The sequence below is a fragment of the Protobothrops mucrosquamatus genome, unplaced genomic scaffold, assembly GCF_001527695.2.
Source record: "Protobothrops mucrosquamatus isolate PMUCROS unplaced genomic scaffold, P.Mucros_1.0 scaffold1, whole genome shotgun sequence".
NCBI classification, from domain to species: Eukaryota; Metazoa; Chordata; class Lepidosauria; order Squamata; family Viperidae; genus Protobothrops; species Protobothrops mucrosquamatus.
The window spans coordinates 3,764,915-3,788,729 of NW_015386388.1; the positions used below are offsets into that span (position 1 = coordinate 3,764,915).

The 23,815-nt window shown below is 39.9% G+C and overlaps 1 protein-coding gene across 1 annotated transcript; it reads left to right on the plus strand.

The window, feature by feature from the left end:
- Window positions 1–896: 896 nt before the first annotated feature.
- Window positions 897–23,353, plus strand: CASC3 (CASC3 exon junction complex subunit). Its single transcript, XM_015832270.1, has 13 exons — window positions 897–1,119; window positions 4,373–4,400; window positions 5,233–5,270; window positions 5,959–6,114; window positions 12,112–12,263; window positions 12,832–13,008; window positions 13,154–13,842; window positions 15,587–15,651; window positions 16,208–16,319; window positions 17,443–17,541; window positions 19,030–19,262; window positions 20,934–21,056; window positions 22,664–23,353. Exons 1-13 carry the CDS (start codon window positions 910–912, stop codon window positions 22,703–22,705), a joined length of 2,124 nt encoding a protein of 707 aa, XP_015687756.1. The 5' UTR covers window positions 897–909; the 3' UTR covers window positions 22,706–23,353.
- Window positions 23,354–23,815: the final 462 nt, after the last annotated feature.

Here is a 23,815-nt window from a genome sequence, read left to right on the forward strand (position 1 = left end):
GGATACTTTTCTTCCATCTCATAAAATGGAGTCAACCCAATGAAGTTAATCAGTGATATATTCAGGACAAAAAAAGAGAAGTACTTCATGTTATGTTTCCTTGCCATTAAATGAGGTAGCCTTTGAATTAAGATAGCTTCAAGAGAATCAGAAAGATTTCTGAACAGTGCAGAATGGAACGAAAGCAAGAAACAACACCTCAGAAATCTGTTTAGTCAGGCTCCTCCCATCTTCCGGGAATTTGCCATCAAATATGAGTGGGAAAGATCTGTACATAATATGGAGAACCCCCTCCTCATGGTATTTGGTCCTGTAATAGGAATGATGCACAAAGACAGCACTGTTGATAGCTGCATTGCCTAATGTCTGGTAGCGCTTTGCGTCGTCTCCCTAATGATCCTAGCCTTACATAAACCGCTGTTTTAAACTTTAATGGCTATCTTGTTTTCTCCAGAGGTTGCTACGCCTCAACTATTTTAGCACTGCAGGAAAACTGGAGTGATGTAATCTCTGCAATGGGAAAACGTCATGCTATTTTTGACTCAGCAAGACAGCTTCCGTCCCCACCCCTCATGCAGCAATTTAGAGATATATAAAGCACGTGATACTGTTGCTGGGAGTTTTCCCCCCCCCCCGCCTATTGAACCGCTTTCTCGTGATGTCATCGCCCTCGATTGGGCGCGAATTTTCTTCTTCCCGCAATCTTGGACCCCCCGGAGTCCAAGCATAAAGAATTCTGGGTGAACGAGTGAAAGTTTGAAATAGACCTGCGTTGGATGCTGGGAATCGTAGTCTTTTCAGTATTGGACGTCATCTTCCGTACCCGTCATCCTCTTTGGGCCTTGCTTCCTTTTCCTCCACCTTCTAAACGTTTCGTTTTTCTTGTTTCCTTTTTTGGTTCCTGTCAAAATGGCGGATCGTAGGAGGCAGCGCGCTTCGCAGGATAGCAGCGAAGAGGATGAGTCCGATTCGCCGCCTGGAAGCGCAGGTTCTTCACCGCAGAGCGGCACTCACCGCTTTGGCTTAGCCGGAGCGGCAAGCACCGGGGATGCTACTGCTGGTACTGAAAATGTGGAGGCGCCGGTGACGGTTGGAGGTAGCCCGGCCGACTCGGAGTGTGTGAGTGGAAAGATCCGGAAGGGAAAGAGAGAACGGGAAAGCTCTTTATGATCAGCTCCCGCCTCCCTTTGCATATAGCGGGGAGATTTTGACTACGGTCCACTCCTTGGGTACAAAGTGGGGAAGAGCGGGGGAGGGAAGAGTGGTTCTGAGGATGTGCAGAGTACTCCTTTAATTCGTCGCTGAGTAATGGCCCACCAGGTTCCACTTGGATGGGTAAAAACAAACTAGTATTTGGCTTTCTTTTCGATGTTTTCTCCATAGCCGTTCTTTCGTCTCGGAAGTAGATAGCCAGCACTTCCGTTTGCGTGCTGCATTAAACAAAATTGTATCTCTGAGTATAATACAGTATGCAGAAGGTGCGTACCTGTTATTCTAAGACAAAGGATGATGGTGGTAAAACAAATTTCAATATCTTTTATTTTGCGGATATTTAAATTGAACTTGATTTGTTAAATCTCTTTAACAACTCTACTAGAAACCTAACTCTTAGGTTTCTAGTAGGTAAATACTATTATGTTTGAATGCATGTCATATTTTAGTTTTTTACAGCTGTTTTCTGCCTTTTTAAATAAGCATTGTGGGTTGGTCCTGAAGATTTTGTTGAAATCTACCAGTTTTAAAACTGGTAATATAATAGCATAACAATCCAAATTGATACTGTAATTCTACTTTGAAAACAATGCTGGATGAATTATAACAGATATTGTGTTGAAAATTCAAAGTCAGAAAGGGGCCATTGTGCAAATAAAGGATTTTGTTTGGTAGATGTAGGAATTAGAGATTATTTTACAATGTATCTGCTTACCCCTTACATTTAGCAAACTTACATTTACGTTCAGCAAATAGCAGTGTTTTCTGTATAATGATGGTTTTTTTTCATTTTGATTCTGTTTTCCATAGTATTAAAAACTGTATAAGTACTTAGGAGTTAATATTAAGATCTTGCAGTTTTAATTTAGGCATGGGTTATCTTTTTATATTGTATATTATATAATATGGTAATATTATATTACCATTGTGAACACTTCTGTAAAAATGTAAAATCTGTAAAATAATATCATGCCACATTCTTATTATCTGTTCTCTTGTTTTTTACAGAAACACATAGATGACATTATGTTTTTTAGGCATATAGAGCTTATTATGTCTCAGGAACATCTAAGTAGTTGCTAATGTGGACAACTGAATATAGACCCAGTTTTTATTTTTAAAAATGCACATGAAAAATAATGTATTAAATAATTTTAGGTCCTAGCATTTTCCAAGAATTACTAATCATCATCCCTAAAGAAAATTATTCAGATTCTTGCTGTTGTGAAGAGTATAAAGTTATTCTAATGATGTTTCATCAAGCAGGATTTTGTGGAAGTGGAAGAAAAATTTGTTTTCTTTATTTTGGAATATCCTGATGCTTTACTTACAGTAGCAGAATAATTACTCCTAACAACAGTCAGGCTCAGTTTTAAACAGCAGTCAAAAAAGCATACATAAACAAGTTTAAGAATAAGAAAAACAAGCAAAAATATCAAGAAAAGATGGAAAAATCTATGCCCTGGAATTTGGGGGAGTTGGGGGATGTAGTAGTGGATTATTCTTTGAAAGATTAAAGATATAGTGATTTGAAGTAGTATTCCCCTATCAAGTATCCATGAAAGATGCTGTCTGGAAATGTATTTAATGCTTTTAAAATAACAGAAAAAGAAGAACAAAATATAGAGATAATTATGGTAGAAATATATGCTTAAAGAGAAAAGGTCATAGAAATTTGAAAAGGTGGAAAAATACATAAAAATACAATACTGTCATAATAAACTTACAGTTCTATATATGCTTATCTGATACAAATATTCAAATATGTATCTCTTTATTTCTAATACATTTATATAACTATCATGTTTTTAACCTATTATACTTTGTATAAATGAGTCCATATTTCATTATACTAGAGATAAAATTATATCTCTAGGCCATCTTCTCATAGGTGGCAAATGTAATCAGGTCTTAAATCCATTTAGTGAATGTAGCCATACATTTATCTTACCAATGTTGTAATATCAGTCTTTTGGCCATAGTAAGAACATGGCCATTTGCATTGTTAAATTCCTTACCTAGATGCATGGTCAAGAGATTATTATCTTCTGAACATTTTAGCTTTTGCTGAACAGTCATATAATTTACTTTTCCCCAAAACCTAATGAGTATAGGACATTATAAAAACGTGTTTTAAAGAAGTATTATCATTACATCTTTAATAAATGTTGTCTTACTCCTTTTCTATACAAATATAGTGGATTCCATTAAATTTTAAATGTCTTCTTAGCATCTGCATATCAAATTTATGACAAATATTTGCAAAAAAATAATAGTTTTTTATTTAAAAAGTTGATCTTATATCTTGGGTGAAAATGCTGTTGGTCCAAACATGGTTAACAAATGTTAGAATAGAATAGAATTCTTTATTGGCCAAGTGTGGTTGGACACACAAAAAATTTGTCTCCGGTGCATAAGCTCTCAGTGTACCTAAAAGTAATAATGGCTGTAAATATTGCCATTGGTTTATATTTGATAAATGATATTTATCTCTTAACATAGTATATGTTAAAAATTCATCTTCATCAGTTGAGCCAGTTCAATATCCCCATTTCCATCCAATTTTTCCATATCTTTTTCCTAATTTTTAAAGTTGGGTTTCCCTATTAAAGTCAATCTCACATGGGAAAAAGAGTCATCCTTTTTTATTAGGCATTATATTCCATAAGTTTCTAACTGACATAATTGTTTCACTGGAAATTATTGGAATTGCACTCCCAGTAGGATATCTTCCTGTAGTTTTGATACAATTCCATCCCTTCCTAATATTTATATTAATAATCTGATAATGCATTTATGTTATAGTTGTATGATTATTTGTTGCATTCACATGCCGATCATTTCTTCAGAAGTTCAAAGCTGTGTACATAATACTTCCTCCAATATTTTCCTCATATAATTTAGCAAGTGGGCTACTGAGAAGTAATAACTGATACAAATCACCCAATGAAGCACATAGCCAAGAGGATTCTTAATTTGGATCTCCTCAGACTGTGTCCAATCTTAAAGCAACTATATTACTCAATTGTTTAGAAACTAACCGTGCTAAATTCATTCATCTATTTTGTCATAATAAAATACATTCCTAGAGCAGTCTAATGTAACATATTTGTATCTGCTGGTTTTCTTTCTTTCTTAAATGTTTTCTCTCTCAAAACAGGAAAGTGAAGATGGCATAGAAGGAGATGGTAAGTGGTAGTAGCTTTTAACTGTAGTGATTGGTGCTAGAAATACAAAATAATTACTTAACAATGTTTTTAAAATCATAAAATATTTGTCGCAAAAGCGGCATTTCTTATTCTACCCTTTCATTTTTGGTAATAAGGCTTTCTGTATAGTCAAATATTTCTGTTGTTAGCAATGGAAGAAATATATGATCAATTAGGGCATAGGTTTGTTATTTCACAATATTCCACACTTTTATTTGGCTACCATAGCATGCTACAGTTCTTCAAGATGGTTATGCTGCAATAATATAATTGTAAAGGACATGGATCACTGAGGCTAGAGTTTCCCAGGCCAGATACCAGCTACAGCTCATTATATTTATTCTTGTTTCTACGGCCAGTGTGTCTCTACTCTCATATTGGAATTAAGGAGAGCCCCTAAAATACACATATGATATTTTGGTAGAACTAGTATCTCATCTAGAATAGGACATATTAATTTCTGGTCCTGAGGACTATCTGTCAGTATTTACTTACATCCTAACTGGATTCAGTTTGTTGTTTTTCATTCACCCCAACACTACATCCATGTAGCTATCAAGAATTTTCTATTTGCTATGCTTCACAGAAAAAAATGCTTTGTGATAGATGGAATATTCCAAACAAGTAATATTAGCTGGATGAACCAAAGATAAAACAAGGTTTTATATGTGAGCAAAAGGGATGGGTGATGCAATTGCAAATGGATTTGGAGGGTATGAATGAAAGACTTGGGAGAAAATATGAGAATTAAGCCTTTAAAACACTGCATTTCGGAAGATGTTTTTAACCTCAAACAACTCTTTATTTTTAGCTGTACTGTCTGACTATGAAAGTGCTGAGGATTCTGAGGTGAGTTGAGGTCATACACATCGTTTTATAATGTACATGAATATATAACATGACAGTTTATTGGATTTTTTTTAACCTAGGTAGATTGAGAGACTGGATTTAGTAAGTGCCTTTGGACAAATCAGGGCATGAAATATTTACTTATCATGAAAAGCCATTCAGCTCTTTTTTTTATACACTTTGTATGTCTATGGAGATTCTCAGTCAATCAAGTCATGCATATTTCAGCAATTCCAAGAAGGTTTCACAACCATTTGCATTATTCAGGTGACCCTGAGAGCACAGATATCTCAAAGTGGCCTCAATGACTCAGAAAGAGTGCTAATGACCAGATGACTGCAAGGAATATAAGGAAGGATATCCTTCCACCCTTCACCATTCAGTCAGAACTGAAGAAGGTTCTTGAATGAGAAGCGAAACATCTTCAAAGAAAAACAAACATCTTTTGGATATATGCTGTATATAGTATATTTTTGTTTACTTTGCAACATTTAGGTTTTTGTGTTTCTTGCATGTATATGAGCTAGAAGTGCATGCTTTGGATGTACTGTATGTTTTGTTTCTGCATATATTAAAAAAGGTATTAAGTGACAGTATAACATACAGTCTGTGCATAGTGTAAGAATAGACAAAATATTTGTTATTCTCCAGCCCCTCTAAATTGAATCAAATTGCATGTTTGTTTTAGGCTGAGGAAGGAGAATACAGTGAAGAAGAAACAACTAAAATGGACTTAAAGCGGGACAGAAATGACACTGAATTGAGAACAAAAGCAGACAAAGGGGATGAGAAACCAGAATCAAAAGGCACAGTTGCAGGTGAAAGGCAGAGTGGGGATGGGCAGGTATGTTTTGCTGAATTTTGAGCTTAAATATTAATTAACCTAGAAATTAAAATACATATTTGTATTTTTCAGGAAAACATTATGGTCATAGAATGAAAAAAAGTTTTATTTATAAGTCATCACATTTCAGTAGATTTTTTTCTCTTATGCCTGTATTATTTTTGCAGTTGCATTCTAAGCAAGTAATTTTGTAAGAATTTTATAAGCAATATTTTGTGTTTCTGATATTTGCAGCTAAAAAGTGCTATCTTGATTTAGCGTAGTAGCAGTAAAATTCAGAAGCAATAATGAGCAGTATATTATAATCAAATTTCTCCATTATTTTTCACCAATTTTCATTTTAATTCAATGCAACTTTTATCATTTTTACCAGTTAATTTTATAATTCATATTTTATGCATAATTAAATGAGCAATATAAAAGTAGTTTTTGATTAACAACCATTCATTCAACACTGAATGAAAGGTACCGATGCCTGATTCCTAAAGTTATGGTTATTACAGTGCTCTTGTGGTAATGTATTCGAATTTTGGGTGCTTGGCAACCCATCCACAAATATGACCGCAGGGGTGTTTCAGCTCCCCCACTCGCCTATCTTCCCCCCTTCTCTGCCACACATAGGGCCAGCTGGGCGCACCTCAACAGGAGGAAGAAGACAGCAAAGATTAACTGGGTGTGGCAGTTCTCCATCAGGATGACTGAAGAATCCACCAATGGGTTATTTCAGTCCTCCTGCCCAATCAGACTAAGTTGTCAAGTTGTTACGCCCCCTCTTTGGGGCTTCCCAGTTTCATCTTAGTCTTTCGCCCATGACGATGTGAAACTTGACTCTCAGTGTGTTTGAATAGCAGGTCAGACTAGATATTCTTACTCCATTGGTGGATTCTTCTTCTGAAAGTTGGGGGAATTAAGGGTGATTTTTCCCTTCCCTGGGAAACCTGAATCCTTTTTTCCCTTTCCATTCAGGGCTAGTAACATTCCCCTCCAGGATAGGGGTGGTGGTTTCCTTTCCCCTGAATTCAGCAGCATTGCTCCCAAACCTTTGCTAACTGAATGGGGGGGAATTTCCCTTCGTTGCAGTCACAGGGGAATTGAGTTTCTCTCTTCCCCCGGCAAGCTCTTGTGCTTTTGAGCTGGGGACTGCCATTTGGAGGCCATGTGGCTTCTGTAACCGGGCCCGGTTACTATAACTACAGCGGCCGCCATTTTGAATCCGCGGAAATTCAATTTTCGTCGAGGTTTCCCCGGCCGCAGCACAGCTCAGCTAACAGTCTGGAGCAAACGACGGGGGGAATATTGCTTGTCTCCCTGCTGCCGTTTGAAAAGACGAAGCTTCGCTTCTCAGCGGTGCCGTTTTTCACGCCTAACAGCTGTTAGGCGCGACTGGTCTAATTGAGTTCTAAAAAGCCTCGAGTTGTTTTGTCTATTTGTTTTGGGGACCTTCTGACTGCCTCAGGCCTCATTCTCTTATCCCTCTCCCCTTCCCCCCCTTTCCCACCGGAGCTCAGGGCGTCCGCCTTTTTGAGACACTTTCAGTAGGGAAACGCCCATTATCACCATTAGATTAGGACGCCATTTTGTAAGCTTACAATTTTCACCAGTCAGGCTTTGCTCTGCACAGTTTAACTGTTATTATTACATATATTTCTATCTATAATCTTGCATCACCTATATTCTCTTTATCTTCGAGCTTAAGCATTTCAGAGCCTATTTTCCTATTGAAGACATCTAATATCAGCAGGTGTGCGGAATCATTGCTGAAACTTCGGTCTTTCAGGCCCTGCTCGCCATATTGCCTATATCTGCCACTCTGCATCTAGTGGTTGCCTCAAGATCCTGGCCATTGCCACTATTGTGGGACACGTGTGATTGTCACCAACTTGGACTCTGGTCCACTACACAACCGGGTAACGTGCGCTTCAGCGCCTAGCGTGAGCTCAGGTTAGCCAGTGGGCCGGCTCACGCTAATCCACGTGAAGTCAGTCCCTCTTCAGGGGGGCCCTGGCGTCCCTTGCAGAGCAAGTCAGTTCCAGAGTTACCTCTGGGGTACATCTCGATTGATATGGCAGAAACCACTGAGCCACAGACCTTGGACACAGACAACACCTCTGTCCAAGTTGAGCCGGCAGCCGAAGCGCCTAGAGGCAAGGCCAAGGCAAAATCAAAGTACGGCAGGAAGGCTGGCAAGGCAAGCGATAGGCAGGCCGACTGAGCACACCGAGCCTTGGAGAAGCAATTCTCCCAGGCCCAACGCTTGTCCGTTGAACGAGATAAAACGATGCCAACTTCCACACCTCCGGACATGGGGACGCATCCAACGCCCACATCGAGAGCTTGGTCACCTGAGGATGTGCATCAGCAGGTCTTGGCTCAGACCTTTGGTCAGGGAGGACCACCCCTGTTTGGCGAGAACTTTGATCTGCCTGGGCCATCATCGGCACCCACGGCCGACATCACGCCGACAGCTGTGGGGTTACGGCCTCCGCTACAGCAGTCCTTCTCTGACCAGCTCCAAGCGTTGATCTTGCAGGCTGTGTTCCAGGCCATGGCATCATCGGGTCACCATCAGATGTCTCCCACTACGGTGCTTCCTTCGGTATCCGCCACCTCTACACGTCCTGCACAGGATCGTTCAGGTATGAATTCCCCTTCCCAGGGGAATCCGACTCTTCCAATTTTTTGGATTATGAAGTAGGTAAGGACGGTTGGTCTGATTGTGAGGAGCCTACCCATGATTCCTCGGCCATGGCCGAGTTCTTTAATGCTTCCCTCTTCCCTCTTTCCTTCCTTGCTACGCAGAGCCTGTGCAGCGGGTAAGCTTTCCTCCCATCCAGATGCTACCCAACAGCCTCCCTCTGATCAGGACACTAATCCCCTGTTCGCAGTACCTGTAGACAAACACCTCCAAATTCCATGCCCTCCTTTGTTCCTGCGGAACATTCAGGGGCAATGGGACTCACCTGCAGCTCAGCCTACCCAGGCAGCTTCTGAGCGCAAATTAGTAGACATGGCAAAAAATTTGTCAGACTTGTTAGAGGTACCGAAAGTAGATGAGTCGCTGGCCTCACTTTTTTCAGCTGCCATTCTCCCAGCAGATGTTTCAGACGCCCTTAAGGCAGAAGATAAAAAATCTGAAATGGCCTTACGCAAAGTTCACTTGGCATCTGCATGGGCAGCGAAGGCAGCAACAGCCACTTCCTTTGCCAGGATCTCCATTACCTGGCTTAGGCAGTTGCAGGATAGAATTCCCTTGGAAGAGGTCAGGATCCATCAAGACTTAACCAAGCTGATAGCCACATCCGAGTGTATGACGGATGTCTCCCTGTACTCGGCCAAACACTCAGCATGAGCAATGGCTTCCAACATGGTTGCTAGGAGGCTTCTATGGCTCAAAAACTGGAGGGCCGAGAGCAAGCACAAATGGCGTGCGGCCACTGCTCCCTTCGCGGGTGGCAGATTATTTGGGGAGGCTCTAACGCCATATCTTATTGAAAACAAACAAAAACAAAAAGTCATTTCTCATCTGGCGAGGAGAGCTAGCAGACGTTTTCTCCCTTATAGCCGCCTACAGTCCTTTCGGACTGGGGCCTCAACAGAGCCTGGTCAACCTTACTGACCCCCAGCCCCTAGGACTGAGCGTTCCTTTGGCAGGACAAGCTACAGGGACAGAACCCGGTTCCAGCCCCAGAACAGGCATTCCTTTCGTGGCAGAGGGGGTCGTCCCTTCCGTCGCGCAAAGTGACTTGGAGGGCCACTAAACCGTCAAGGGGGCACCCGGTCCAAGTCCCTCATGACGGAGGCTCGGGCTTTGAGCTCCTGGGCGGAGAAACACCTGCTCTCCATCAGGGCCAAGCACATCTCGGGGGTGGCAAATTGGCAGGCAGATTTTCCCAGCAGGTCGATAGTAGACCATTCGGAGTGGATGTTACATCCAGACATCTTCGAGGTGATCTCGAACAGGTTTGGCCATCCGGTAGTGGATCTGTTTGCCTCGCCGGGGAACACTCAGCTGCCCAGATTCTTTTCTCGGTTCCCCTCACGGGGAGCGGAGGGGGCGGATGCCCTGCGCAGCCCATGGCCACAAGGCCTTTTGTACGCCTTTCCCCCGCTGCCTCTACTCCCGGTGGTTATCAGGAAGATCCTGGAGGAGCAGGCGGAAGTGATCTTCATCTCTCCTCACTGGCCCAGAAGGGCCTGGTTTGCGGACCTAGTGAGCCTCTCCGCCTCACCGCCATGGAGGATACCAGACACCCGCATGAGGTTGGTACAGGGGGAACTTCAACACCCAGATCCCCAATGGCTTCAATTGACCGTCTGGCATTTGAACGCTGTACTCTGATTGAGGAATCATATTCGGCGGAGGTGATCGATATGATTCAGACAGCTAGGAGACCAGCGACTAACCGTATTTACGACCATACGTGGCGGAGCTTTTGTCGCTGGTGTGACAAGAATCACGTAAGTCTATCTCAGGTGACTATTCCCAGGGTGCTGGATTATTTAATGGAGGGCGTCAAAAAGAAGCTGGTGCCCAACACTATCCGTAGACAGCTTGCGGCACTTTCCTCAGTACTTTCATGGGACTCTTCGGAATCCCTGTCCAGGCACCCTACCGTTCGAGCATTCCTTAAGGGAGTCACTAACAGTGGACCCCCTGTAATCCATAGGTACCCTTCTTGGGATTTATCTAAGGTTCTTCAGGCACTTACCTCGTCTCCCTTTGAACCGCTCAGAACATGTTCCTTAAGGTCAATCAAGGTCTCCTTTCTAATTGCAATTACTTCAGCCAGGCGCATATCAGAATTGGCGGCCTTGTCGATCAGATCGGACCTGTGCAAATTTCATGAGGACAGAGTGGTCCTTCGGCTGGACCTGTCATTTGTTCCCAAAATAAACACAGTTTTTCATAGAGCGCAAGAAGTCGTTTTGCCAGACTTCTGTCCTCGTCCGTCACATGAAATGGAACGACAATGGCACTCTCTAGATGTGAGGAGGGCATTACACTGTTACATCAAGCGCACGGCACCTTTCCGTAAATCGGAAGCCCTGTTTGTTTCCTTTCAGCCTTCCTCAATGGGCCAAAAGGTGTCAGCTTCCACCATTGGTCGGTGGATCAGGGCCTGCATTGCAGGTGCGTACGGCTCACTTGCCTTGCCTGTTCCTGCTCATGTGACGGCTCACTCTACCCGCAGTGCTGCCACAACGGCGGCGTGGGCGACCCAAGCGTCAATTGAAGACATCTGCCGGGCAGCGACTTGGTCTTCGCCTTCGCCCTTCATTAGGCATTATCGCCTGGATAAATTTGCGTCGGCCGAGGCCACATTTGGTAGACGTATATTGCAACAAGTAGTCATATCATCGGGGGGTCCGGCCCCAACTAACACCCACCCGTAGGGACTTCGGAAGCTTTGGTAACGTCCCATTGGTGGATTCTTCAGTCATCCTGATGGAGAAGGAACGTTGGCTTACCTGAACGTCCTTTCTCATCAGGATGATGAAGAATCCACGCCCTCCCGTTTAGTGGTTAGTTAGGGCTGAGTTGGGGGCCTGTGCTTCTTGTGTGTGTTTTTTTCTGGATACCTGCTTGAGAGCCTTCACGTCGCACTGTTGTCATTGGCTACGCCGTCGATGAAACTGGGAAGTCCCAGACAAAGAGGGGGCGTGACAACTTGACAACTTAGTCTGATTGGGCAGGAGGACTGAAATAACCCATTGGTGGATTCTTCATCATCCTGATGAGAAAGGACGTTCAGGTAAGCCAACGTTCCATCTGGTGGAATGCAGGGTGCAGGGTCAGTTTTTTCAGTGATGTTATAACTTTGAATGGTCACTAAATGAATCATTGTAAGTCAAGGGCTTACACTCACTTATCTATCCAGAATACATAATCATAACATCTAATCAATCACATTTTTACTAAAAAAAACCCCATGGTTTCTGGGATATTGGTGGTGGGTTTTTAATAGGTCAGTGAGTGTTTGATTTCTTTCATTTTAGGAAAGCACTGAACAAGTTGAAAACAAAATTGGTAAAAAACTTCCTAAGCATCTAGATGATGATGAAGACCGGAAGAACCCAGCATACATACCTCGTAAAGGTCTTTTCTTTGAACATGACCTCCGTGGACAAACCCAGGAAGAGGAAGTCCGGTAGGTGATAGGAATAGCAGGCAGCAATTGTAGAAAGAATTTATAGGCAGGAACATTTTACTTGCAGGCACAATTGGCTGCTAACAGAAAAAGTTATACAGGCCACTAAAGAGGATTACATTTTAGCTTTTAAAATTTGTCTCATTCTGCGGGTTAAATAGTAAAATAATAAAACTGAAGGAAAGTATGGAACCCATTCTCAGCCTTTTAGTGGTTATTGGATGATTGATTGACTTTGGGCAGTCATCAGTAGGAGAGTAGAGCTCTAAGAAGGTATTAATTTACAGACACAACTATTTCCTTTGTCTCTCATGGTAAAGCCTTCCCAGATGAGATATCTTTTTGCTTGAGAAGCATAGTGGCCTTTCCGAAATCTACGAAGATTTTTTATAAAAAAATTGCCAAGAATTTGGTTTTGTACTAAATTTTCCCTTGTGGAATCATATTTTTAATGGCTGTGGCTTTAGTTCACTGTTATATCTATGATATAAGAGCAGCAGTCCCCAACCCCCACAGACCATTCTAGTTGTTCTAATTCTAATTGTTTTTCTTTATCTTGGTACACAAGACCAAAAGGTCGCCAGCGTAAATTGTGGAAAGATGAGGGACGATGGGAACATGACAAGTTTCGAGAAGATGAGCAAGCACCAAAATCCAGACAAGAGCTAATTGCTCTTTATGGCTATGATATCCGCTCTGCACACAACCCTGATGACATCAAACCCAGGAGGGTGCGCAAACCAAGGTGAATTTGCAGAAGTCGTTCTGTGTACTTTTATAGAATAATGTGGGGCTTGATTTTTTTTCTGACCTTGAGAGAGGAATAATTGTGATGATGAATGGAACATAAAACATTCATTTCTGATCAATAGCATCTCCTCTTCATTTAGATTTGGGAGTCCACCACAGAGAGAATCCAATTGGTCCAGTGAACGACCAAGTAAGCCACCACGACATCAGAGTCTAGACAGTACTTCTGTGGCACCTCGGACATTCATTAATCGAAACTCCGCAGGGACAGGATGGATGGCCAGCCCAAGGGCATTCCCCAAACCTAGTGGCTATAAAGATACTCGCCCAAGTTATCGAGCTGTGGATGTAAATAGTCAACATGCACCTCGCTTCAGTGAACAGTCAAAGCCTGAAAGCAGTTACCGGGCCAGACGATCAGATCCAATCCCAGCAAGAGAGCCTTCTCCCAAATCTGAGATACCACCTATTCAAAACAGCCCTGTTAAAAAAGAAGTAGTAGTTTTGGAAAATCAAACTCCACCTGCAGATATTCTACAGACACAGCCAGATAGGCCTGTGGAAAAAAAATCATATTCTCGGGCAAGGAGGAGTCGGAACAAAGCAAGTGAGACAGGAAAATTGGCAGATGAAGTTCCACCTCCATCAGAATTGATACCGGCACCATTAAAAACTGCTGATATTATACCATCACCTTCTTCTGCAAAGACTGCTAATTGGGAGGTACCTGTTGAGGCAAATCTGGATGGTCTTGAACAAGACATGACTCAGTTGAATATGACAGAACAAAACTGGAACCAAGGGCAGCCCCAGTTCATACCACCACAGGGTAAGTGATGTGCTAAAGCAAGGAAAAATAATTTTGTTTAGAGAATATATAAACTAGACAACTGTCCTCTCTTGATCATCATTTCAGAGATCTTTCCTTACCCAAACAGTGAAACGGAATGACCATGGGTAGGCAAAAGAATGGGTAGGTCAAGAATGGTATGTGGGGTGTGTGAAAAAGATATGTGAATTGGGAAGGGGTGTGTATCAGAAATACTGCAGAGAGTGCATGGGTGGACAGTATAGATTGGGAAGAGTACCCAGGCACATGTGAGAGGTGCTATGCAGATCAGGGAGGCTGCACAGGGAAAGATGGAAGTTTGAGTCAAGAAGAATGAATGGGAGTCTTGGGTAGTGTGAGGTGGCATGCCAATCAGGGATGGTGCACTAGGATGGGATGGCATAGGTTGGGGGAGTATGCATGGGAGTGGCATAGGCCAAGAAGGGTACACAGAAGTCCCTCCCTCCCTTTCCAGATGGCAGGTTATTGACTATTTCTGGGTGAAGGAAGGAATGAAGCATTGCAAGACAGGCTGTGAAACTGTCATAAAACATTGAAAATCCTGTGATTACAGCAGAATTATAGCAATGACCGGTAGCACTGAAGCACATTTCCCAAATGTCATTCTCTTGGAAGTTATGGTTCCCAAATGTTGGGCATATTTTGTAAATTAACCTATTTGAGATACTTTGAACATTGCCCTATGATGCAATGTTTTGCCCATTTAAAGGTCATGATGAAAGTTTTAGTAGAGTATAGATTCTTACAAAGTATTTCAGGAAAATGTGTTGAGTCAAAATAGATGAAACATTGCAGAAAATTACAGTCCAATATTCAATTGCTTATTTCATATTATTATGCTGATTTTAGCTTCTTCTTTTGTGGGAGTGGGTGCTTTCTGTCTGCCACTAAGTGGCAACCAGTGTGTGAGTTAACATATACGTTGATCTTCGTGAACCATTTAAAGAGGGCATGAGCTAATCTCATTAGACCCTATCTTGCCAAATTGATCTGACCATTCAGTCCAAATGCTTTTATTATTTTTATAAATAACTCAAGGCAGCAAGCACACACAGTTCTTCTTCCTCCTCCTATTTTCTCTACAACAGCAATCCTATAAGATAGGGTGGGCTGAGAGGGAGTGACCGGCCCAGAGTCACCCAGCCGGCTTTCATGTCTAAGATGGGACTAGAACTCAGTCTTCTGATTTCTAGGCCAGCACCTTAACCACTCAGTTCTTCCTCAATAGCACGTTGAGTGGTCATTTGATCTGAGGTATCAACATTCTGGCATTCCCTTCCCTATTATTCCCTTGTTCATTTTTGTGGGTTTTTTTTGTTGAGACATGAGTGGTTTATCATTGCCTTCTGCACTGAATGAGATGATGCTGTTATCACTTAAATGAATTTTCTCCTGTCACTTAAATAATCATCTGCCTCCAGCATCTTTCTATATTTCTGCTGCCCAATTTGGATGCCTGCTTGCATGCCATGAATGGCCCTGCTGGGAGTATATACTCTTGGCATACACTCCCAGCCTTCTTTGCTCATTCCTCCTGGGACCATTCCCTACCATGGCGGCATGGAAGAATTTTGGCATACCTTTCTCAAAGTCAACAGCATTTGCCTTTTTCATATTATCTAGGACTTCTTTCAACTTGCTTTCTGTTTTTAAAAATTTATTTATATTAGTGTAAAGCTGAAGAATAAATGGTGTTTTCTTTCTCCTTTGTCTTTCCTAATAGGTTTGCCTAATCAGATGCACATTGGAACAGCCCCACCCCCTCAATTCAACAGGATAGAAGACATGGTAACATTCCATTTATTTTTCTTGCTTCTGAAAATGATGAGTTTGATTGGCAACAAGAATGCAGACAATAGTTGTAGAATTTCTTATGGGAGGAATGAGAGTCTTTATCAAGCAGCAGGATCAGTTCAGCAACTTGAGTTTAATGGGATACTGGTCCTTGTAATAGATTCATCTAGCTTTGATTTAATGTTTTTGGGACGCAGAATGATGGAGAAGATGGGATACTTATAGGAACCAATCCTCCCTCTATACTGTAGGAGAGAAACATGAATGTATTATAAAGAAAAGAACAGCTAATTATGCCTGGGCAAAGTTTGACACATGCTTCATGTCTCTCCTGCAAAACATTTGGCCACTCAGAGGCTCTAAGAACAGGAAAACAGGACTTGAAAAAATAAATATATGGGCTTCATCTCTCAGAATTATCCAATTTTAAGGATATAAAACATTCAAACAGATTAGAAGATTTTTTATGGTTAACAAAGCTCATCATAAAGGAAAAGATTTCATTCTGGCAATCTTTTAAATAATTAGATATCGTTATGCTTTTTTCCAGGGGGTTCAAGGTGGGCGTGCAAAACGCTACTCATCACAGCGTCAGCGGCCTGTCCCAGAACCTGCTCCACCAGTCCATATAAGCATAATGGAAGGGCATTACTATGATGCATGTGAGTGCAAACTGATCATTAAAGGGATTCTTATATCTATTTTGGATTGGGTTTTGCAATATTGTGGGCTACATATCATTTTCTTAACTTTTTGTAAAAAGAAACTTGAAGGACTTGTACAGAGAAATAAGATTCATATGTACTAGTATAATGGGAAAAGAAGGAGGAGGAGAAGAGGAGGAGGAGTAGGAGTAGACATTTGATAGATGTATGGTGCTGTCCTGTTTAATTTACAGGTAGTCCTTGGATTACGACCACTTGATCAGCAAGTATTCAAAGTTAGGACAGTGTCGAACAAGAGATACAGTCAGCTTTTTAATTTGCAGTCACATGAATGCAATTCGGTTGCTTTGTAAACTGACATGCAATTAAAATGTATAGTGTTCTACATTCACGTGATAACCATTTGCAACCTTATTAGCTTTCCATAAGCATAGTGAATAGAGAAGCCAGCAGGAGGTCACAAGTCATTTCCGCAAGTTACTCTCACTTTTGCTGCTTTTTTTTGCCCACCTGCTCCAAAGTGCCACCTGCCTGCACCTCATAGCACCCACCTGTAGCATTCATTTGCTTGCCTGTTCTCCATAGCATCACCTACGACACCCTCCTGGCTGCACTCAAGAGCACCCACCTGTGATACTCTCTCACTTGCCTGTATCCATAGCACCTACCAATGAGACCCGTCTGCTTACTCATACTACATAGTTTTTGCTTGCTAATCTGCTTCCCTGGATTCCCATCTCTGCCCAGTGGTCCTTGCTTAACAACTCAAATAATCCTCACTAAACAATAGCAACAAGGATGGATGGGAATGCCATTGCTAATTGTATGACTGCATTGCTTATGATGGAAATTTTGGTCCTAGATGCCATCGTCATCTGAGGACTATCTTTAATTTACAGTAGCCCTGAGAAATAGTAACTGATCCATTGTTGACTTGAACCCAGTTTGCTGCTCTAGTTATGAATGTACTGAATTGTTTAAGAATTATATGTTATATGGCAACTGAGCCTTAAGAATTATATGTTATATGGCAACTGAGCCTTCTTTTTATTTCAATTTCAAAACAATAATTACTTCTATCAGTATTAGAAAGATAATGTCTAATGGTTTGTCCTTACAGTACAGTTCCAAGGTCCAATTTATACACATGGTGAAAATCCTACTCCACTTCCTCCTCAAGGGGTGATTGTTCAACCAGAAATGCATCTTTCACATCCAGGTAGGGACTGACTTTACATTGCTATTCTCTCTTTCATTTTTCTCTAACATTTCCTTTGTACTTCAGTTTTACTAATTTGTTAGAAATATCCCCAAATTCCTGCAGTGTATCACTTATATCTGTTGAGATACATTTCAACACATACATTGTTTGCTATTAACAATAACAAAGTGAGATAGTTTATCATTTTTAGTACATAGTTGCTCTTCTGCATTGAAGAAAATATTAATTTCTCTACCTATTAATAATATATGTGAATTCTCTAAGAAAATAGAGGAAAATGGGAAGTAGATGCACTTTTTTCTTTCCTTCTCTGGAGTGACAAAACTTTTTGGCGCTACTATAAGGCTCTACTTACTGGTATTTATACATTGCAAGTGCCATAGGGAAACTTTGTATTCCATTGTACCATTTTGCTATATTGCAAAAAATGTTATAAGTATCTAAAAGATAAAGCTCCAAAACTGAGTTTTGGGAATTCAGATATGTCCGGAAACAAAAGATGGGGGTTGGTGGATTTTATTAACATTCTCTCTAAGCAATAAAATCCAATATGAGTTTTGCAAGCTGGGATGATTTTAACTGAAGGAAAATGAAACTTGTAACTTGAGATTGGATTTATTGGGACCTTAAAGTTGAAGATAAAGGGCTTTGTTTTTTTGTAATATATTTGATCTTTTGGAAAAGGAGAACATTCAGAATCACTGGTTTCTTAGATATTTGATGCATAGTTTACATTTTTACCTTTCTGTTTTGGAGAGAGGAGCATCCTTACCTACTTCAGGTCCTACCACTGGCAAGGAAAGACACTGACTTTTACTATGTCTACCTGATATTTTTAAAACTTTACTTTTTCCCCCTTGGATGACTTCTTAAAATGTAATGAACTGGCATGTTGGCTTGCACCAGGTCCCTTTGATTAAATAAAAAATGAAACCAGGAAGCAGGTCTTGCCTCCTGGGATGAAATTCCTCTGAAATCCATGTAGCTCTCACCCTGATGATATTCCAGAAAATGTTCACAATCTGGCTATTTTGGGTTAGGGTGGATGGGGTTCTTTTGGATGGGTTTTTTTTGTACGTATTCTGTATTGACTCTGATATTGTCTTGGTTATTTCTAATTTATTGTAATTTTATTTTGTTCCTTGTCCAGAGATGTTTTGTAGTCAGGCAGTGTCTAAATCTAATGAAATAAATAATTACACAAGAAGAAAGAATTTTAAAATTTATACAGGATGAGGGGGGGAGATTTTCTGATCCTTCTGTTAAGTAGATTAACCTTTGAAAATCAATTTCTGCAAGCAAAGAACAGGGATACATGTGGCATATTGTAGACGTACGTTCCAGTGACTTATTCTCCTTAGCAGCCAGATGGGTCAGTTATTCTTTTAGTTGATCAGATATATTAAAATGTTATTTATTTCATCTTTGCTTCCTGATAGCATTTTGATTTCAGAATTGTTTGACTACTTTATCTGTCTTTGCCAGGATTGCATCCACATCAGGCACCTGCACCTCTGGCTAATGCTGGCTTATATCCTCCTCCTGTCTCCATGCCTCCTGGGCAGCAGCCACCACCACCACCACCACCACCACAACAGCTGTTAGCACCAACCTACTTTCCCCCTCCTGGAGTAATGAATTTTGGCAATCCCAGTTACCCCTACCCTCCAGGAGCACTTCCACCTCCCCCACCTCCCCACCTGTATCCAAACACTCAAGTAAGTCTGCTTATGTTTTGCTTTTAAATGCCATTTTTTGGACTTTTTGCTGAAAGAAGAAAAACATTAATTGATGATTTATGGATTTGAAGATTAAAAAAGATGCAGATTAAAGGAGAGAGCTGAGAGGATTTGTAAAATATTTAAGAGGATTTGTAAAATATATAATTATAATTGATCTTTTGAGAAGATGGTTGAAAGTTGTTTATGTAATTCTTAACTATAACTTTCTTTTTCTTTAATTTTTGCTTTCCATTTGTTATATGAAAATGTTTAATAAATATAAATTAAAAATTGCTGAAATTTAGTGATAAATGGCAGTATACATACTTTAACAAGTAATTACAAAATAAGTGATTATTCATTTATTTATCAATTAATCAAAGTTGTACAGTTACCCGTCTACCCCCAAAAGGACTCGGGGGGTGCAGATTAATTTTGGCTTGCTTCTTAGAAATATAATTTAATGACGATCATTCAGTCATTAGACAAACAGAATAATATATATTGTGTCAGGATAATAATTTAAAGGCTAAACAGCTTATGTAATAATGTAATGTAAGGTGGATGATGCAATCATAGGAATGACTCAGCAGGTGTATGTGTATCCCTTTAAGAGCCTGAGTATAAAAGGGAAGGCTTTGCTGGAGTCTTTCTCTCTTGTCCGTTTCCTGCTGTAATTGCTGTGTATTGGAGTTTGCTGAATTATCACACATGTATGTATTTTGTTCCTGGTGATATTTGTAGATAGTGTAATATAAACCACCATTTAATATAGACCACTGTTTACTGTATTTACTCTTGGGTTATCTCAGTGCAATAAGACTGTGCATGCTCTGACATGTTGCATATGGGGAACAAGCAAGCATGGGGAGCAAGCAGGATATAGTTGTTAAAGTCCAAATTACAAACTGGGAGACTGTGAAGCCATCTGGGTGACCTTGGCCTAATAACTCCTTCTCAACCTTAGGAAGAAGGTAGTGACAAACCACTCCCAAATTTCTTGCCAAGAAAACTAGAGATTGGTCTAGGCAGTCACCAGGAGTCAGCACTGACTCAAAGACAATCCCTTCCAGAAGTTATGGTTATATTGAAGTAATGAAAACTTGATACAGTAGATTTCTTAATTTTAAGCAATATTACTTGATGTGTAATTGATAATTCTGAAGTGATTATTAAATGCACCGATTTTCTATCTAAGCTGAAAAGTAGATCACCTTATTATCTCAGTGAGATATCTAATTCATTTGCCTTTGGACTTAACCAGAGTAGTGATGAAGATATAAAATAAACATTCATTGTATAGAGACGAACAACAGTTAAACCTGGTAGATTACAATAAGGCAGAAAGGAAATAATACAACAATCCAGATAGCTACCAAAGAATGAAATGCATTGTTTCTTAGAATAGACTATTCTTGAGAAAATCTTCCTATGCAAGCTTTAATAAAAGGCTTGTATTTCAGTAGGCAGTTCAAAAGGTTTTTTAATATATAATGTTGATATTTTATAATTTCACAATATATTAGATATTGCTGTCTTTTTAACTCAGTGAGTTTCTAAGCCAACTAACATGTCTTATGTTTTGAATTTCAGTGAATTAAATATACATGTATAATAGTATTTTGGAATAAACCAATAATTTTTCTTTCTTTCCTTTTGGACTGGCAGACCCAGTCTCAGGTGTATGGAGGGGTCACCTACTACAACACAGTTCAGCAGCAAGTGCAGCCCAAACCTTCTCCACCCCGAAGAGCCTCCCAGCCAGTCACTATCAAGCCACCCCCTCCTGAGGTCTGTTATTTCCCCCCCGTCTCGTCTTAGTTTACTATTGTACCTGCTCCCACTGGAAGAATGTCCTTTAGTAACGAGAGTGCCGATCTCTTCACCCAATTGATATGTTGCAAGCTCTAATTTCTTATTACACATTGTAAATAGGGTTCCTGTTAACATCTATGAAGACTTTCACAGATAAACTTAGAAGTTAAAATCAAGATTGATGTCTAGATCCTGTGTGACTAAACTAAAAACGTATTTAAAATCCATCTTTTTAATTGCAGCTTCACTATTTGAGAAATAACCTCACAATAAATCTGAACAAACTTTTTGTGCTATGTATAAATGAATGTACTGTTTAATTGTTCTGGTAAAAACTTCACATTTTTGTGTTTTATCTTTATTTAGTATGTTTAGTAGTTTTATATTTATTTAGTAGTCACATCTGAAAATATGTAAGGGCCTATTGCTATATCAGCACAACATTAATAGTTAAAACATATTGCTACAAAATGTGTGAAGATAAAGCATTCCCCTTTTTAAAATGTGGACAAGAATCTATACTTCTGCAGAAACCCTGTTTCTTTATTTTGGGAGCACAGTTTGAAATAAATTCCTAAGACCTTTTATATAAAATGGGAATAACTATTATTTTTGGTTTCTTGGCTTAATTTTTTATGATTTGTTACCCAATTAAAGATACTGTAAATTAAATTCAGATGTTTTATGTGCTGATTTCATGTTGAATTGTTGAATTGAGAGGTAGCAAATGTTAGTAACATTAAGGACTTATGATAATATATTTGTATTAACAATTATTAACTTCTGACTATTCTTTAGATAAATACCGACTAAAGTCACAATTTGTGACTGGGCCGCACCGTTTCAGACTGAGGCTGGGCGTTTCCCAATAGAATGTTTCTTAAAACTCCCTCCTTCCATGTAGGCAGGTAGAATGTCGTAAAGAATGCTGAGTTAAATTGTTCTGCAGGAATATTACTTGTAAGGAGCTCTGTGGTTGGACACAGTGATAAAACAAAAGATATATACTTGTGTGTAGTGGCCAATAAAAGGATACTGTTTCATAAAGGGGAAATGCTTGGGATATGATCAAGAATTTGATTGAATCTTGGCAACAATAAGCTATATCTTACACTGATGATTGTTTAGACTAGAGTATAGGAGCCTCTATGTATCTGCTACTATAGGCTGGATGATATTGTGGTGCTGAGACTAACCTTCCTCCTTTCACAGAAATTAATTAATTCAAAAGCCATTTCAAAGTGTCACAAATGTTTTGAAGCAGCTCCTATTGGGAGCAGCTTAACTGTCTGCTCTCACAGCCAGCTTTATACTATCCACACACTTGTTTCAAAGGGGGAACAGGCATGTGGCTGAAGTGGCATGGAGTCAATGCTTGCCTGTGCTCCTAACTCAGCACCTCTTTTGACAGACAGATTTGCAGTTTCTTCTTGGGAAAAGTGTCGGAGTAGGTAAGATATCGCTTCAAGAAAGAGTTATTTCTCTGCAGAGAAGTGCACTGGGTAAGGGGCTTCATACTATCAGCTCCAAAGCCATGTTAATGAAAGAGTTCTGCTCTTTCCCCCCCTCTCATTTCTATCTAGGATGGCAGACATGAAAAATCCAAAGAAAGGAACAACATTTAGAGAATTCTGCATCTTGCTGATTTCAGTAGAGTCCCAGAGCTGGCCCTGTGGAAGATAGAAGACAGCTCCTTTGTGGAATCTTTCCTCTCTTTTCCCTTGGTAATGAATGATGCCCAGGGGTGCAGATACATCTGCTAGGCCAGGCCATATCAGTATTAACTCTGAGGCAAGATGTCTATCAGAAGGGTATCAGCAAAATCAGATATCTTTGAAGTTCCCCTTTTTTTCTGGTGTATTGTTCTTTGGAAGATATATGTGTTCAATGACAGTGAAGTTCTACTTTATTCCTTTCTAAATGTGATGGTTTTTAAGTGTCAAGCTAAATCTATTCAGCAAATTCCTTACGTTCATTTCTCACTCGATGTACCTGTCCCTGCTGTATTTCTGTTCTGTTTGACTGGTTTGTTAGCTTGAGTTATATGAATTTGTTTTCCTTGGCTATGTTTCTTTTCCAACAATATAATTTTAAAATAAAATACACTTTTACATGTGCAAGATTATGCATTTGGATAGCTAATGCCCTACAATAGCCTTCAAAGATAGACATTTCATGCTCAAAACAGTCTCTGGTGCATTGTTATAAGGCAAAAGGGGTATTTGTTCCTTGTATAGCACTCTTCGTTCTTTAAAACTCTAAATCACTATTTCTCAGCCTTAGCAACTAAGCTGTGTGGATTTTAGCTTCCAGAATTCCCAGCCAGCAAGCTAGCAGGGATAATTCTCCGCACTGAAATCCACAAGCTTTAAAGTTGCCAAGGTTGAGAAAACTACTCTAAATGATGCCTCACAGACATTTTTTTCTTGCCTGCACTTTGCAGCTTACATTTCCTTTGTCAAGCTGCATGGCTTCCACTCACTTCTTGTACTCCTTGTAAACTTTGAACGTGCTTCATTTGCTTACAGAACCATTGTAGAAAATAGTCACCTTGTAATCATTTGGGCAGGAGGAAATTGATTGACATTGAACTAACCTTTGGTGAGGTTTTCAGAAAGCATCCTGGATTTATCTGCCTTTTTTTTTTTTTTTTTTTTTTTTTTTTTTTTTTTTTTTTTTTTTTTTTTTTTTTTTTTTTTTTTTTTTTTTTTTTTTTTTTTTTTTTTTTTTTTTTT